Raw genomic sequence first — 15000 nt, 5'->3', positions numbered from 1 at the left:
AAAGAAGTGCACAGTAAGCGTGAACTAGGCATGTTAAGGTACTGATACTCATGTGTATCTCCAGTATGCATAGTTTAATGTTGGCTGCTTTAGTGTGTCTCAGTTAGTACATACTCATCATGTATATCTCCAGTATAAGTAGTTTAACGCCGGCTGCTTTAACCCCGACCTGTCATGTTGGCCCAGAATAAATGTCCCCTCCTCGGGGCGGTGGGCGGCAGCGGCCTTTATGCTCCCTGCTGGGCCATTAGGGCTGTTTTTAATGAATAAGTGACCAGATCAAATCAGATTGTGCTCACAGCTCTCCAATGAAATGCTGTCTGTTGTCACATCCATCATGACGATCTGGCAGGGCTTGCACAAGTGTGTGTGTGTGTGTGTGTGTGTGTGTGTGTGTGTGTGTGTGTGTGTCTTTGTGTGTGTGTCTTTGTGTGTGTGTGTGTGTGTGTGTGTGTGTGTGTGGGTGTGTACCTCAGTGTGTGTGTGTGTTTGTGATTCCCTTGGGTACAACTTCCAGTCATCCCCCTCTGTGCTTTAATAGGCTGGATTTATCGCTCATCTTCTCAATCACTCCCCTCTCACAGAGTGTCACACACACACACACACACACACACACACACACACTCACACACACACACACACACACACACACACACACACACACACACTCTCTCTCTTTCCCTGACCCCTCTACATTATCATTGTCGTTTATCGAGAGGTGCTCATTAACTGCTCCTGTTGAGCTAGTTCTCACATGTGGCACATAAGCACACACACACACATAAGGACACACACACACACAGACACACATATAAACACACCCACATAAGCACACACAGAAACACACACATATAAACACACACACATATCCACACACACACACACTGGCCTGCTCTTGCCCCTCTAACCCCCCTCCTCCTCTTCTCTCTTCTTCCCGCTTCTTCAGCTATGCAAAGCAAAGGCGTGTGAATGATGGCCATGTTGCTCGTGAGGCATGAGCTAGCTAGTGGGTTGGAGTCATGCAGTGCAAAGCTGCTGATCGTGTCTAATCAAAGCAGTATTGATCTCTTTGTTCCTCCACTGATTGCCAGCATGATGATGATGTGCAGTAAAGCGCCTCTTTCATTTCCTGTTGCCCTCCACGCTCTTCCTTCAGCAGAATACTTCACATTTAGAAATGTCACACATGAAGGATTTGGTCAAGACAAATCAAAACAAGCATTAAAGCTTTATTCTACTGAATTGAAAAAGATCCCTCTGCCTGTTTCTCTCTCTCTCTCTCTCTGACACACACACACATTCTCACACGTGCGCCGCACACACACACACAGTCCCAGCACCTGCTCATTCAGATGCGAACTCTCCTCTGAAAGCCATCGTGTAGCCATCAATAGCATCACCCCTGGAGACGGTTGCTAATGGCTACACACAGTACCACAGCGTGTGAGAATGAAATGTCACAGTCCCTGTGGAAACAGAACTCACTGTTTCCTAAAGCCCACACATCTGCTATTCATTAAATCAAAAATACTTTAAAAAGCAGAAAAACATGTAATATTCTGCGATCTAGTGTGTAGATGACAGAGCCGGTATTACAAGTAGGTCAAAACCTTGAGTTGTGTTCTGTGCAGAAGCAGAAGTGAGCCTCCAAGTCTAAGTGAGAGATCAGTATTTGATCTGTGTGCTGATCACAGGATTATACGTACAGCCCCCAGCATCTGCATGATCTCTGCATTGCATACAGGGATGACAGCAAAGGGCCCTTTTAAAATAAAGCAGTGGAAAAAACTCAAGTGGAAACTGTCTCTGATAAGGTTTTGCTTGAAGGCTTTTTGTAAATTGAACATAGCCTGAGGCTAAACACCTCCTTCTCCATTTCCCAAAGAGTTAGAGAGGACAGACAGGTGTGTTAGTGTGTGTCTGGTGTGTGTGTCTGTGTGTCTGTGTGCATCTCTGTGTGTGTATTCATGGGTATATGTATTATGTTGAGCTGGATTGGTTTGCGGTTTTTGTCCTGTCCTGTCCTGTGTTGCTCTGGGCCATCGACTGTACAGTATATAGAGGTGGATATACAGTATAGAGAACAATACTCTACAGTACACTACACAGTACTCCACTTTACAGTAGACTAATCTACAGTACACTGCTCTGGACAATGTGTGTTGTGTTGTGTTGAGATGGGTTGTGCTGTTCTGTGTGCTGTGTTCTCTGTTCTGTTCTGTTCTGTGTTGTGTTCTGTGTTCTGTGTTCTTTGTTGTGTTGTGTTGTGTTGTGTGTTGTGCTGTGTTCTGTGTTCTGTTCTGTTCTTTGTTGTGTTATGCTTTTATGTGTTGTGCTGTGCTGTGCTGTGTTGAGATGGGTTGTGCTGTGTTGTGCTGTGTTGTGTTGTGTTTTGGCTGTGCTTTGTTGAGATGGGTTGTGCTGTGCTGTGTTGTGTTGTGTGTTGTGCTGTGTTGTGTTGTGTTGAGATGGGTTGTGCTGTGATGTGTTGTGTGTTGTGCTGTGTTGTGTGTTGTGCTGTGCTATGTTCCGTGTTGTGCTGTCTTGGGTAGCAGAAGCACAGAGCTGTATCCTCATGAGAACCACACTGACGACGCCCTTGTTTCTTACGCTCCAACGAGCAGAGCAGGAGAAGAGGAGGGGTTGAGAGGAGGAAGAGGTGGAGAAGGGAGAGAATGAAGAGAAGGAAAAGGGGAGAGGATGAAGAGAAGGAGAGGTGGAGAGGGAAGGAGGACAGAAGGAGGGGAGGAGGAAGAGAGGAGAAGAGGAGAGGGGAGGATGACAGGAGGAGGGCTGACACAGCCGCCATACTGCTGCCTCTGAGTCATAAATCAGCCAGGAAAAAGACATCAAGAGTGCTACGGCCTGTGTGTGTGCATCTGTGTGTGTGTGTGTGTGTGTGCATCTGTGTGTGTGTGTGTGTGCTTCTGTGCTTCTGTGTGTGTGTGTGTGTGTGTGTGTGTGTGTGTGTGTGTGTGTGTTTGTGTGTGTGTGTGTGCTTCTGTGTGTGTGTGTGTGTGTGCATCTGTGTGTGTGTGGGTGTGTGCGCATGTATGTGTGTGTGTATGTGTGTGTGTGGGGTTATCTGAGGGAACGCGGTTAGCAGACTGAGGCCGGTTATTAATTCCAGTCTCTGTGTGTGTGACGATTGTGTGATGGGATGAGACCATAAGCAGTGTGTTCCCTTTATGTTGCCAATGAGGCGTGACCACCCACCCACCCACACACACACACACACACACACACAATCACACACACAGGATAAAGGTGGCGTGTAAAGGGGGCTTGCAGAGGCCATGCAGTGCAAGTGTGGGATGGACTCCAGTGGAACGATGACAAAGCAGCTGGTCTCAGGTTTCATTATGAGCTGGTGATAAGGCATGAAACCGCTTTATCAGTTCCAGGAATATCAGTCCCCTCCCTCTCCCTCTCTGTATCACTCTCTCTTTCTCTCCCTGCCTCTTGCTTTCTCTACCACTCCCTTTTTTTCTTATTCTCTGTATCACTCTGTCTCTTTCTCTCTCATTTGGAATCTCTTCCCCCCCCTTTCTCTCTCTCTCATTAGGAATCCCCCCCCCCCCCTCTCTCAGGATTACACAAAGCATGTGTACTGCATGCCTCTGTCTTCACTCCCTCTGGTTCAGTCTTGATTGTGTTTGTTCAGGCAGCGCCATGCGTAATCTCGGGCTGTAATGGATTATGCACAGTAATAGTGCCATTCCCTCTCGGTCTGTCGTGGCCTCTCTCTGCGTGTGTGTGTGTGTGTGTGTTGCTCCCTCTCAGTCTGTTGTGGTCTCTCTCTGCGTGTGTGTGTGTGTGTTGCTCCCTCTCAGTCAAATCAAAACAATGTGCACTGCACTCGGCCCAATCAGCAGGCGGTTCCGTAGTGGTTCTGTGCCGGATCTGGTTGTGGCCCTTGTGTGGCACGGGATCAGCTGCGTCTACTCTGATCCCATTAAGGAGTCTGCTGCTCGTAGGGGTTATCTGTCAGTTAGGAAAGAGAGAATGCAAAGGTTAATGAGATTACCTGAGGCCATGTTTCCCTGAAGCGTTACTAGACTTTTACCCCCTTATCAGCACTTGTGCCTTAGACGTGTGTAACAGCTGTAAAAATTCCACAGAGTGAAAACACAGTTACATATATGTCTGTACACAATGTTTATTTATCAGTAATAATTAGTAATGAATTGATGATAATAATCGATTAACACTAACAATTAACTCAGAGGTCTTTTACAGTTTGTTCTTATTTTACCCGTAGTGTCATGTGGCACATTGTTTGAAAAGAAGAAAAGAAATGGAAACCCTGTACTTTGTTGTGTTGTCCTGTGTGTTTGTTGTTGTTGTCCTGTAGATGTGTTTGTTGTTGTTGTCCTGTACTAGATGTGTTTGTTGTTGTTGTCCTGTAGATGTGTTTGTTGTTGTTGGCCTGATGAGTCATGATGCTGAGTGACAGTGAGCGTCTGTCTCATGTGTGATGGCTAATGCTGTGGCCTGTACTCCTCCCTGTCTGTAGACTCTCTGGCTCCCAGAGCTTCCATGATGGAGCTGTAGGAGGAATGTTGTGGCCATGTGGTGGATGTATAAACAGAGGCGGTTAGGGCTGGTATTCCCTGTCCGCTGTGGGGCTGCCCTCTCGGATGCCTGTGGCACATGTGCAAATCCCTCACCCTCACCCCCTCTCCTGCTGGCCTCCTGCCTCCTGACACTGAGCAGTTTCCATGCCGCAAGGTCACCTGCAAACCCCCCCCCCCCCCACACACACAAACACACTGTTTAGACTCTCTTACATTGAAAGGGGGGAAACTATCTCCCAGGGCCATAGAGGACAGCGTGGCTCACTGTACTGGTGCTGGTTGCTGGAGCAAGCTAGGTATGACGGCAATGTCAAACAGTATGACTCCCTTTGTTTTGAAGCTGTTTGTGTGGAAGCTTTTATGGCTGGTTATGAGTGCGGGATAAGATATCGCTCTTTCTACAGCCTCTTCCGGACCAATAAGGAGCATTTTTAAGGGAGATCTAATTTGCGTAAATTGATTTTTGGTTTTGAGCTCCACATGGTGCCCTTGGGTGTGTGTGTGTGTGTGTGTGTGTGTGTGTGTGTGTGTGTGTGTGTGTGTGTGTGTGTGTGTGTGTGTGTGTGTGTGTGTGTGTGTGTGTGTGTGTGTGTGTGTGTGTGTGTGTGTGTGTGTGTGTGTGTGTGTGTGTGTGTGTGTGTGTGTGTGTGTGTGTGTGTGTGTGTGTGTGTGTGTGTGTGTGTGTGCGCGCGCGCGTGCGTGCGTGAGGACATCAAATAAGAGCTTCACCAACAGGAGAGCAGGCCGAGAGGCAGACACTGCTGCAGGCGTGCAGGTGGACAGACAGGCCGAGAGGCAGACACTGATGCAGGCGTGCAGGTGGACAGACAGGCCGAGAGGCAGACACTGCTGCAGGCGTGCAGGTGGACAGACAGGCCGAGAGGCAGACACTGATGCAGGCGTGCAGGTGGACAGACAGGCCGAGAGGCAGACACTGCTGCAGGCGTGCAGGTGGACAGACAGGCCGAGAGGCAGACACTGATGCAGGCGTGCAGGTGGACAGACAGGCCGAGAGGCAGACACTGATGCAGACGTGCATGTGGACTCTGCAGGAAGGCACTTCACTCCTCTGTTTCCTGCGTTTGAAAAACGGAGATATGGAGACGATAGCCAGCAGGAGAGACGATAGAGGAGGCGGAGTGTGTTCAGAAGTCCAAACACAATCTTCACATCGCCTCAGACGCTCTCAGTTTCTTGACAGGTCTGCTTTGGTGGTTAGACCTCCACATCACAGCGCTCGGGCACAGGAGAGGTTTCATTCCTTAATGGTGCGCTAAATGGGATTAAATGCAGGGTGGTTGGAGCTTAATGTATGGGCCCATTACATTGAGCTATAGTCTGGGGCTTCTCCCATTTACTTACTGGTTTTGATGACCCTGGGAAAGTCTTTCTCCCGTAAGCAGGGTAATAAATGACTCTCATCATGTGCGTCAGCAAACATTTAAGGCATCCTGAGTGAGCGCTAACCTTGGATTGGTTTAGCGATAATCTTCCTCTGATTATTATTAGATAGTAAATGTATACCTCAGCTTATAATATATATATACCACAGCTAATAAGCTTCTGATATGAAAGCATAATCTGACGCATACATGTTTGTAAGCCCTGGCAACCATTGTTAAAGTTTATGTGGTGTTGTCAATTATAGCTGGATGCTTTGCTAGATATGGTCTTTTGATGTGTATGCATATAATAATACAGATACGTATTGGCAGTGTTGTTTTGAGTAAAAATTAAAAGTTATTGTTGTTGTCATAACAAACATTTCAGGTCACCAAAATTGAGGACTGGGGATGCATGACTGTATGTTTTGTTCCGACCGTTCTGATTAGTTTTTTTCATGGTCATATGATGCTGTCTAAGCCAATCGCAGGACCATCATTTGAGAGGAAGGAAATAGCTTCTGACCAGCATTTGACATCTCCATTAGGTTTGACGTCTCCATTAGGGGACATCCAGCTGGACATTAAGCATGAGTCCTGTCTGAACTGGGCCTCCAGTTAGACGACTTTCCCACCAATTAGAGTTTTCAGACAGAGCCTTTCCTTCTGAAGTTTTGAGTGATATTATGTTTGTGGATGGAGACATTGATGGGCAGGAGAAAGTCACTTTTCCTTCCTGTGCCACTGCAGGAAGTAGGCCGCAGATAGGGCAGAGGGCCAGAGGCTTCTCTTCAGACACAAATTAAGGAACTCAAACAAGGATGTTTTCCCTTTAATTGACTCTTTCCAGATTAGTTGTATTTCCAACAAGCAATTGAAACAGACATAAACTTGGAGCCTAGACATGTCATTTACCGACAGAAAAGTCAGTTTGTAGTCTGTTCTTACAGCACAGTCTTTTCTTACAGAAATTAGTTCCAGTTGCTTTGTCTGACATTTTGACATTGAGATGTTTCAACAATCTTTCATGCCATCTAAACTGTGAGATGACATGTCGTTGCCCTCTCGCCCCCTATGTAGAGCTCTTTAGTGAAAAAGCCTTTATTGTGTGGCTCAGAGAGAACTAGATAATAGGACTTTTGTCCTTATTTCTCTCTGAACAATTTAAGGATTGATAGCAGATGAATGCAGTTCCTTCAGTTCTTACAATACAAATCAATTTCACTATTTGTTTTTCTCAAAAGAGTTAGAGATTTACACACAGACACACACACACACACACACACACACACACACACACACACACACACACACACACACACACACACACACACACACAACACACTCTCTCTTCCCTCTCAGTGTTTATCCTTGCACAGTCAGAGCAATAACTGTTGCCTCTTCTCTAGCCTGAAGAGATGATTTGCAATAATAGGAAAGGGAGCTGAATTTTTCATGACCCCCATCACAGTGTGTTTCCCCCTGCCCTCCGAGCTCAATCAATATTCAAGCCCCTCCTCTCCTCTTTCCTCTCTCTTTTCCTCTCACCTCTCTCTTCTCTTCTGTCCTCTCCCCTCTCCTCTCTCTTCTCTCCTCTCCTCTCCTCTCCTCTCCTCTCCTCTCCTCTCCTCTCTCCTCTCTCTCTCTCTTCTTTCCTCCCACCTTTTCCCCTTCACTCTCTAGCACTCTCAAGTCTTAGTGCTGCTTCTTCTTTGAATGGACCAGAGCGTCTGTTTACTCTGCTCAGACAGATGTCCGTCAGGTTGTGTTGTAATATACTAATATACAGTGTTACAGAACGAAGGATGGTGGTTTAAATGTTTGTTTAGTGCATTACAGCAGATAACATACACCAGAGTCTGTTATTATAATGCTCTCTCTGTTCTTCTATTGCATGAGGAACTTGTTATTGCGGTTTAATGTGCATTGTTAATGGTCTAGAAGTTGTGAGGGTTAAATTGCTGCTGGCGGGAGAGTGAGAGAGGGGGTTGGAGATGGGGGGGATGGGGACGGGGGCTGTTTCGCCCCGACTTTGTTTCATCTCTCCATCCTGTGTTCCTGCGGGAGGGAGGTGCAGAGAGGTGTGGGAGCTGATGATGGAGGGGGGTGCGGAGAAGGGTGGCAGAGGGCAGATTAAGGGGGTGGTGGTACCAGGAGTGTATTTGGGTGATGTTGATGGAGGGGAATCTGGAGGGCTGGTTCTGTTTGTAGGATGTTTGGGGCAGTTAAAGAGTGCAGTTTCAGAGAGTGGTGGCAGAAGTAGGATATTCTGAAGGAGGAGGACCGGAAAGGCGTTGTTTTTGGAGCCTCAGTCTTTCTCTCTCCATCACAGCTGCTGCCCCCAACCCAACTCCAGAACTGCACTGGACCCTCCCATCCCCAACCCCCACACTCACCCCCACCCCTCTGCAGCCTGTTGACAGAGTACCAACGGGAAGGCAAATTATTACCCTGTCTAATCCTTTTAATTCCACTGGCGCCATAAACAAACCGCTGCATAAGAGAGTTCCCCATCGCCAGCCGCAGCCCCTCACACACACACACACATGCACTCCCTCTCATTTCATTAGGGTGATTTAAACCCCTCGGCTGGACGCCACCAGATAAGTACAGAGCAGGACAGGGCAGGACAGGGCAGCTCATACAGGCAGAGTCATCATCTGAACAAAGGGGGACAGAGATAGGGGCCGATCTCAAGTCTTTGGGTATTTAATGAGGTGGGCTGTGGGGAGTAGAGATAGAGGAGTGGAGCCAGTGCTCTCTCCTAGTCCTCACCTACAGCATAATAACAGATGCTATCTCCAACCGGGATAGAAATGATATTGTCCATGTAAACACACACATACATACATACACACACACACACACACACACACACACACACACACACACACACACACACACACACACACACACACACACACCATCACCACCACACAGTTTCTATAATTCATGTCCACATGTGCTCCAGTAAGCCTCGTAGAGATCAGACACAAGGAAAATACAACGGAAATGTAAAACAAAGAAAATACTCCATCAGTCCCTATAGAACACTGAGAGGGCCGTCCCTCATTTGGGTTTAACGCTTCATCATTATTCAGCTCATGCTCCCGAGGTGCTGTTTTAAAACAATGTGTGTGTTGTGACCCTGTAAAACACACACCCCCAGTTGAAGATGTGGCATAGCAGTGTGTGTGTGTGTGTGTGTGTGTGTGTGTGTGTGTGTGTGTGTGTGTGTGTGTGTGTGTGTGTGTGTGTGTGTGTGTGTGTGTGTGTGTGAGTCTAAGTCTGGATGTGTCTGTACTCTCATCATTTATTTATCACATAGGGGCTGGCTAAGGGCCCCCTCCCCCAATGAACTCACTGAGATGCCCCTTCATGTTTTTCCTCTCTTAGAATACTATCTGTGTTTTTATGGTATTGTTTTCCACTACATAGGCAACATAGGGCAAGGATTTTAAAACTATTGCAATTGTGGTTGTGGTTGTGGTTATTGTGGTTATATATATATATATATTTATATATATGTTCTCTTATGTTAATGAGAACATAATTGATGGTAAATATAAAATTTCCATGTTGTATTTATGGTGAACGAGTATGAACTTGTTGTAGTACGAGGTATGTAGTATGAAGCAGCTGTGGATTCCTTAAAGAGGACCACGCGGAGCTGTCCAGAGTGCTGAAATGATCAGAGTGGATGAGACGTTTTAAGACAATCTGCCACTTTACTTATTAGTTTAAAATGAGTTGGTAGTGATTTACATCTCAGACACATTCTTCTCTTAGGTTTTCTTTTATTTTCCCTCTATTTCTCCTCTTTTCTTCCTGCTTCTGTATTTTTTCTGTTTGTATTTTCTTCTCTCTCTCTACCTTTCTCCCTTCTCTCTCTCCCTCGCTCTCTCTCTTCCTCTCTCCTCCTCTCTCTCTCACCCCCTGCCCCTCTCTCTCTGCCTTCCTACAATCTTTTTTTCATGTATTCATTGATGAAGTGACATGTCCTTGGTTGCTCCAGAGCACTAGAGCTTTTCCTTCTTTTCGGCTCCCTGTGCTGTGGAGGTCGTTTACTGCTTCATGTGTTCCAGCTGGTGGCCCGTTTCACCCCAGAACAGCACCAGAGGTTCTGCTCCTCTGACCCGGGTGTTGAGCTCGCAGTGAAGAGTTGTTCTGTTTCTCTTACTTTGTTGTAAGCGAGGAAAGTGATGGTGTTGCACTCCCGCTGAAAAGCAATAAGGGCAAATTAAATCCTCCCACAGAAGATCAGCCGTGAGTTAGCTGTGCTTTTCATCTCCTCTGATGAGATCTGAGCCGTGGGGGCCCAGGTGGGCCGCGTCTGATTGATCTGCCCAAGCAGGTTTGTTTGACGAGCAGATATTGGTGTTCTTGGATCATCACCAGCGCTAGGCTGTGAGAGGGAGGAGCAGCAATTCAGCACTGATTCCACTGATTCCACTGTTCCACACGCAAGCGTAGAGATGGAAACAGGGGAACCTGAGCCCACACATCCATCACTGGGAAGTGGTAGAAGCACACACAGACGGGTCATGTCTGCTCCAAAGCTCAGTATCACGCCACACACTCTCCCTGAACATACACACACATGCACACACACTCTCCCTGGACACACACACACACACACACACACACACACAAACATACACATGCACACACACTCTCCCTGGAGGATTTGAATCGCACACATCAGTCAAATGTCAGCAGCTGGAGCCTACGGTTACAGCCTGACATCCGCTGACAAGACTATTGTGTGCTTGTGTGTGCACTACTCCTCCCTGTAGTTGGGTTCAGTTGTGGTGCAGCAGTAATGGATGGCATAGGGGAGCTTTGTGCAGTCGATAGAAATCAGGAGGATTGCCGTGACCGTCTGATGGTCTGTCATCTCTCCTCCTCTCACCTACTCCTCTGCACATGGCCAGGACCTTCTGTTGGCTCTCCTTAATGGAATTAGGCTGATTTCTGCACAGGCTGTTCAAACGGTGAAATAATGAAATAGTGAAAATAGAGACCTTGTACTGTGGTCAAATGCTACAATTTTTCATGTCACTCACTTTTCCGCTCTATGTTTTTCTATCTGTATTTTCTTCTCTCCATCTCTGTCTTCCTCTCTCTCCTCCGATCTCTCTCTCTTTCCCTCTCTCTCTCTCTCACTCTCTCTCTTTTTCTCTCCCACCCTCTCTCTCTCTCTCTTTCCCTCTCTCCCTTTCTCACCCTCTGTCATCTCTCTCTCTCTCTCTCTCTCTCTCTATCGCTCTCTCACCCACTCTCCCACTCTCTTTGTTAGAACATCTGACCCATAGACTCCAGGGGGACAGCAAGGGTCTTCAAAATGGCCGGAGCTGGAGCTGGAGCTTGAGCTGGAGCTAGAGATATAGAAAAAAAAGAAAATTAGAAGGAGAAAGATGAGTGCAGGGGGTCATTCTTTCTCTCTTCCTCTGTGTTCTGTTTGCTTTGCCCTCCAGTGAGTTTTTTCTTCCTGTTTCATCAGATGTCATCACCCAGACTACCCCCCTCAGTCAACCACCCACCTTACACTTCCCCTCCTGTAACAGAGAGGCATATGCTCCTTCATTTTAATTGATGGGGAACTTCTTTCTCATCATGGACTTCTTTGCACTTATTGACATGCAAATGTACTGATCCCGCTCTAATTCACTGCACCTTCTCATGAATAACCGTTTACTTCACCAAAAGTGCCGAGCTTCCGCTATCCTTTAATTCCATTGCTGTTTAGCTTAATTAACAACAACCATATTTCTCGTATCACTTTAGAGACTGCAGTGTAGTGCTTGGACTGCAGCTTTATGTGTGCTGTTTTCTAAAGGCACCTCTGTGTCGTTCTCCCACTGTGCTAGAGAGAGCAGAGGACTGACCCCTGAGCTCTGAACAGCCTTGGGAATGTTTATCATGAAAAGGAGCGCAACACTAAACACCTTTCCATCTAAGCGCTGCCACTGAAAGGCTTTCTAGTGCCATATAGAGATGGATCCTCCCACAGGAAAGCTCAGGGTTACAGAGATCCTTCCACCTACACACACACACTCTGCCTCTCTGTCGCTCTCTCTCTCTCTCTCTCTCTCTCTCTCTCTCTCTCTAATTTCTTTTTATCTGTGTATCTCTATCTCCATCTACCTCTGCTCTGTCTGTCTGTCTATCCATCCATCCATCTCTGTCTGTCTCTGCTCCACTCTCTGTACTTTGGCCTCTCTCGCTCCTTCTCACACTCCCTCTCTATATCGCTCTCTCAATCTCTCTCACACTACCTCTTTCTCTATCGCCCTCTCTTTCACTCCCTCTCTCTCTTAATTCAATTCAATTAAAGAAGCTTTATTGGAATGAATGTCATTGCGAAAGCTGATTAAAAACATACATATTACACAAATTACATACACACATAGAAGGACAGATATAATGCACAGAATTCATACAATAAAAATTGTAAATAAAAAAAGTATGATAAATACAAAAAAAAATGTTTTAGATTATAATAAGATTCTAAGAATTACAACAAACATACAGATAGTTTGGCATTCTGTTAATTTTGATAGTCGCTATTTGTGGCCCCTCTCACTCTGCTTTTCTCTTACTACCAATCAGGGACATTGTGTTGCTGTGCTGTTCAATCAGCGTAACGTTACAATCAGCAGAAATATAAATGTTCTCTAAATGCTGTCCTCTGTTTTTTTTAGCAGTTCTTTTCCCTGTTTTTCTGCCATTTTTCTTTCTGTGTTTTTTTTTCAGTTTTTCTTTCTTTGTTTCCCTAGGTTTTTTTCTGCTGCCTCTCTGTCCTTGGGAAGGCGGAGTCTCATTCATATTCTGCTGTTATTGAGTGTTTGTTTGTGGGAGGGTGGTTTTTGTGTGTGTGTGGGTGTGTGTGTGTGTGTGTGTGTGTCTGTGTGTGTGTGTGTGTGTGCGTGTGTGTGTGTGTGTATGTGTTGATGGGGGGGGGTTGCTGGTTGTGTTGAGAAGGTGCCACAGCAACAGATATTTGTAGCATGGTTGCTATCAGAATAACTGAACCATAATGGCCGGGAGGCTTGAGGGCGGAGTTGAGTTTTGTCCATGACAGAAGCACAGAGGAAGCCACTGGAGGGTAGGTGGGGCGTGTGGAGGGTGGAGATCAAACCGAAACAGAGAACCCCCACCCCCGACCCCGAGGGCTCAGGCCCCCCTGGGATTGTGAAACTGCAGGCTAGCAGATAATTGGGATGTTTAACCCAAGTGTGGCTCACACTGAGACACAGACACAGACACAGAGCCCAGATTGTGTCTGACTGTGGGTCCGGGCCTGTCCAGTCCGAACCGACCCGATCAAGGTGGATCTTAGACTGGGTCAGCTGTTTTGCTGATCCTCTCACCCTGCTCAGCAGGATGCAGGATAAATACTCCTCTTTGCTACACTAACGTGAGCTGTGCAGATATTTCAGAACAACTGTATGTTTATTTAATTAAGTTGAAATGCCCCAATAAGCAGACACCATTGATTAAGGCTTTAGAATAAGGCCTCACCCACACAAGTGCTTGCCTCTGCTATTAGTATAGATCATGTACTCGATTTATTTTCATTTTGTTGACCCTGAAACTAACAATGAAAACGTCTTCTTTCTCTGTTCTCTCCTCAGTTACGGATGAAGACACGGTCAAAAGGTACTATGCTAAGTTTGAGGAGAAGTTCTTCCAGACATGCGAGAAGGAGCTCTCCAAAATCAACACATTCTATTCAGGTGATTCTTTCTCACATACACAATACGTTTAATATCCACATCATTACTTTATGTATGTGTCTTTGTGGCCATGACTTTGGTCTTTGTGTGTTTTTGTGTTTGTGTGTGTGTGTGTGTGTGTACACAGTATATATATATATGTTTGACCACCTAAGGAACCTAAAGGGAAGTAATCAGAAGCCAGGACAACATAGCCTGCTGTAAAATGTGTGTGTTTTGTGTGTGTGTGTGTGTGTTCGAATTCTTCGCATGACTTTGTCTTACCACCCTAGCACACCGCTAGCAGGAAGTGTGAAGGTAAGCGTCTGGGAATAGTGTTTGTGAGTGTGACAATGTGACAGAGGGCTCCTGGGTTATTTCTGGACATATGCACATAGTCTGCGTGTGAAGTGAAACAGGTCAAAACAACCATGCCGAGTGCCGATGGAGAGACAAGGTACAACAGCACCTCTAGTGGCCAACCATGAAAAAAAAAAAAAACGTTTTAATGGCATTCAGTTTGACAAATGTCATTGTCAAAGAAACCTGTTAAAGTGATATCATTGTTGACTTCTAATGATACTAATGCTTATTTAGTGCTCAGTACTACATGATTAAAAGTACTACAATATAATACTCATGACTTGTGGTCAGTAATCGTTAATTATTTAGTAAAACCTTCCTTATGGTTGTTGACTTGAGACACTATCTTTTTGTGTCTCTGGGGCAAAGCATTTTTCTCCTCTGAGTTCTGTAGGTGTGCCAGGCTGACTAAAATAAACCCGGCTGGCATGCCAACTTCCCTGGAAAAAATCTCTGCCCACCACCACCACCACCACCTCCAGCCCCATTGAAAAACAACCCCCCACCCCTCTTTTAGTGCATTACACACTTCACCTCACCTCAGACTCTCACTGCCCTACAGCAAACAGTGACTGTCCTAATGATTCTTTTGTAGCTGAGACCTGCAGTGTGTGTGTTCTGTGAGAGGTGACCACAGGCACTACCTCATTAGTGTGATGTCTCTCTCACTATGCCTCAGTCCGTAATAATACAATCTTGGGTAGTAGCTGTGAGTGCTTGCTGGTTCCTCATATTTTCTCTACAGGTGGGAACTGAGTCAGCTCCATGCTTTTCCTCTCAGTTAAGTGAGTGGCCAAACTAACTGGGCTAACACCAGCACCAGACACCATCACCATCTTTGAACTTTTAAAGTTAATGTAATTTTAAAATTTAAATGTAAAAGGCTTCCAAAGAGTGTTTATTGTTTTGCAACAGGTTTATAAACACAAGGGGATACCATGTGACTTTTACAGTATTTTT

The 15000-nt window shown here is 46.0% G+C and overlaps 1 protein-coding gene across 1 annotated transcript in view; it reads left to right on the top strand.

Annotated features, from left to right (window-relative positions):
* Nucleotides 1-15000, top strand: part of xpr1a (xenotropic and polytropic retrovirus receptor 1a) — a 71769-nt gene that overhangs the window by 35534 nt on the left and 21235 nt on the right. The window contains exon 3 of the mRNA XM_080831772.1: nt 13597-13698. Within this exon, the coding sequence (XP_080687898.1) occupies nt 13597-13698 (102 nt within the window). The remainder of the gene's footprint in view (nt 1-13596; nt 13699-15000) is intronic.

Source organism: Sprattus sprattus, assembly GCF_963457725.1.
Source record: "Sprattus sprattus genome assembly, chromosome: 2".
NCBI classification, from domain to species: domain Eukaryota; kingdom Metazoa; phylum Chordata; class Actinopteri; order Clupeiformes; family Clupeidae; genus Sprattus; species Sprattus sprattus.
Note: the sequence above shows the minus strand (reverse complement) of the source record. Positions and strands in the feature narration are given on the sequence as shown.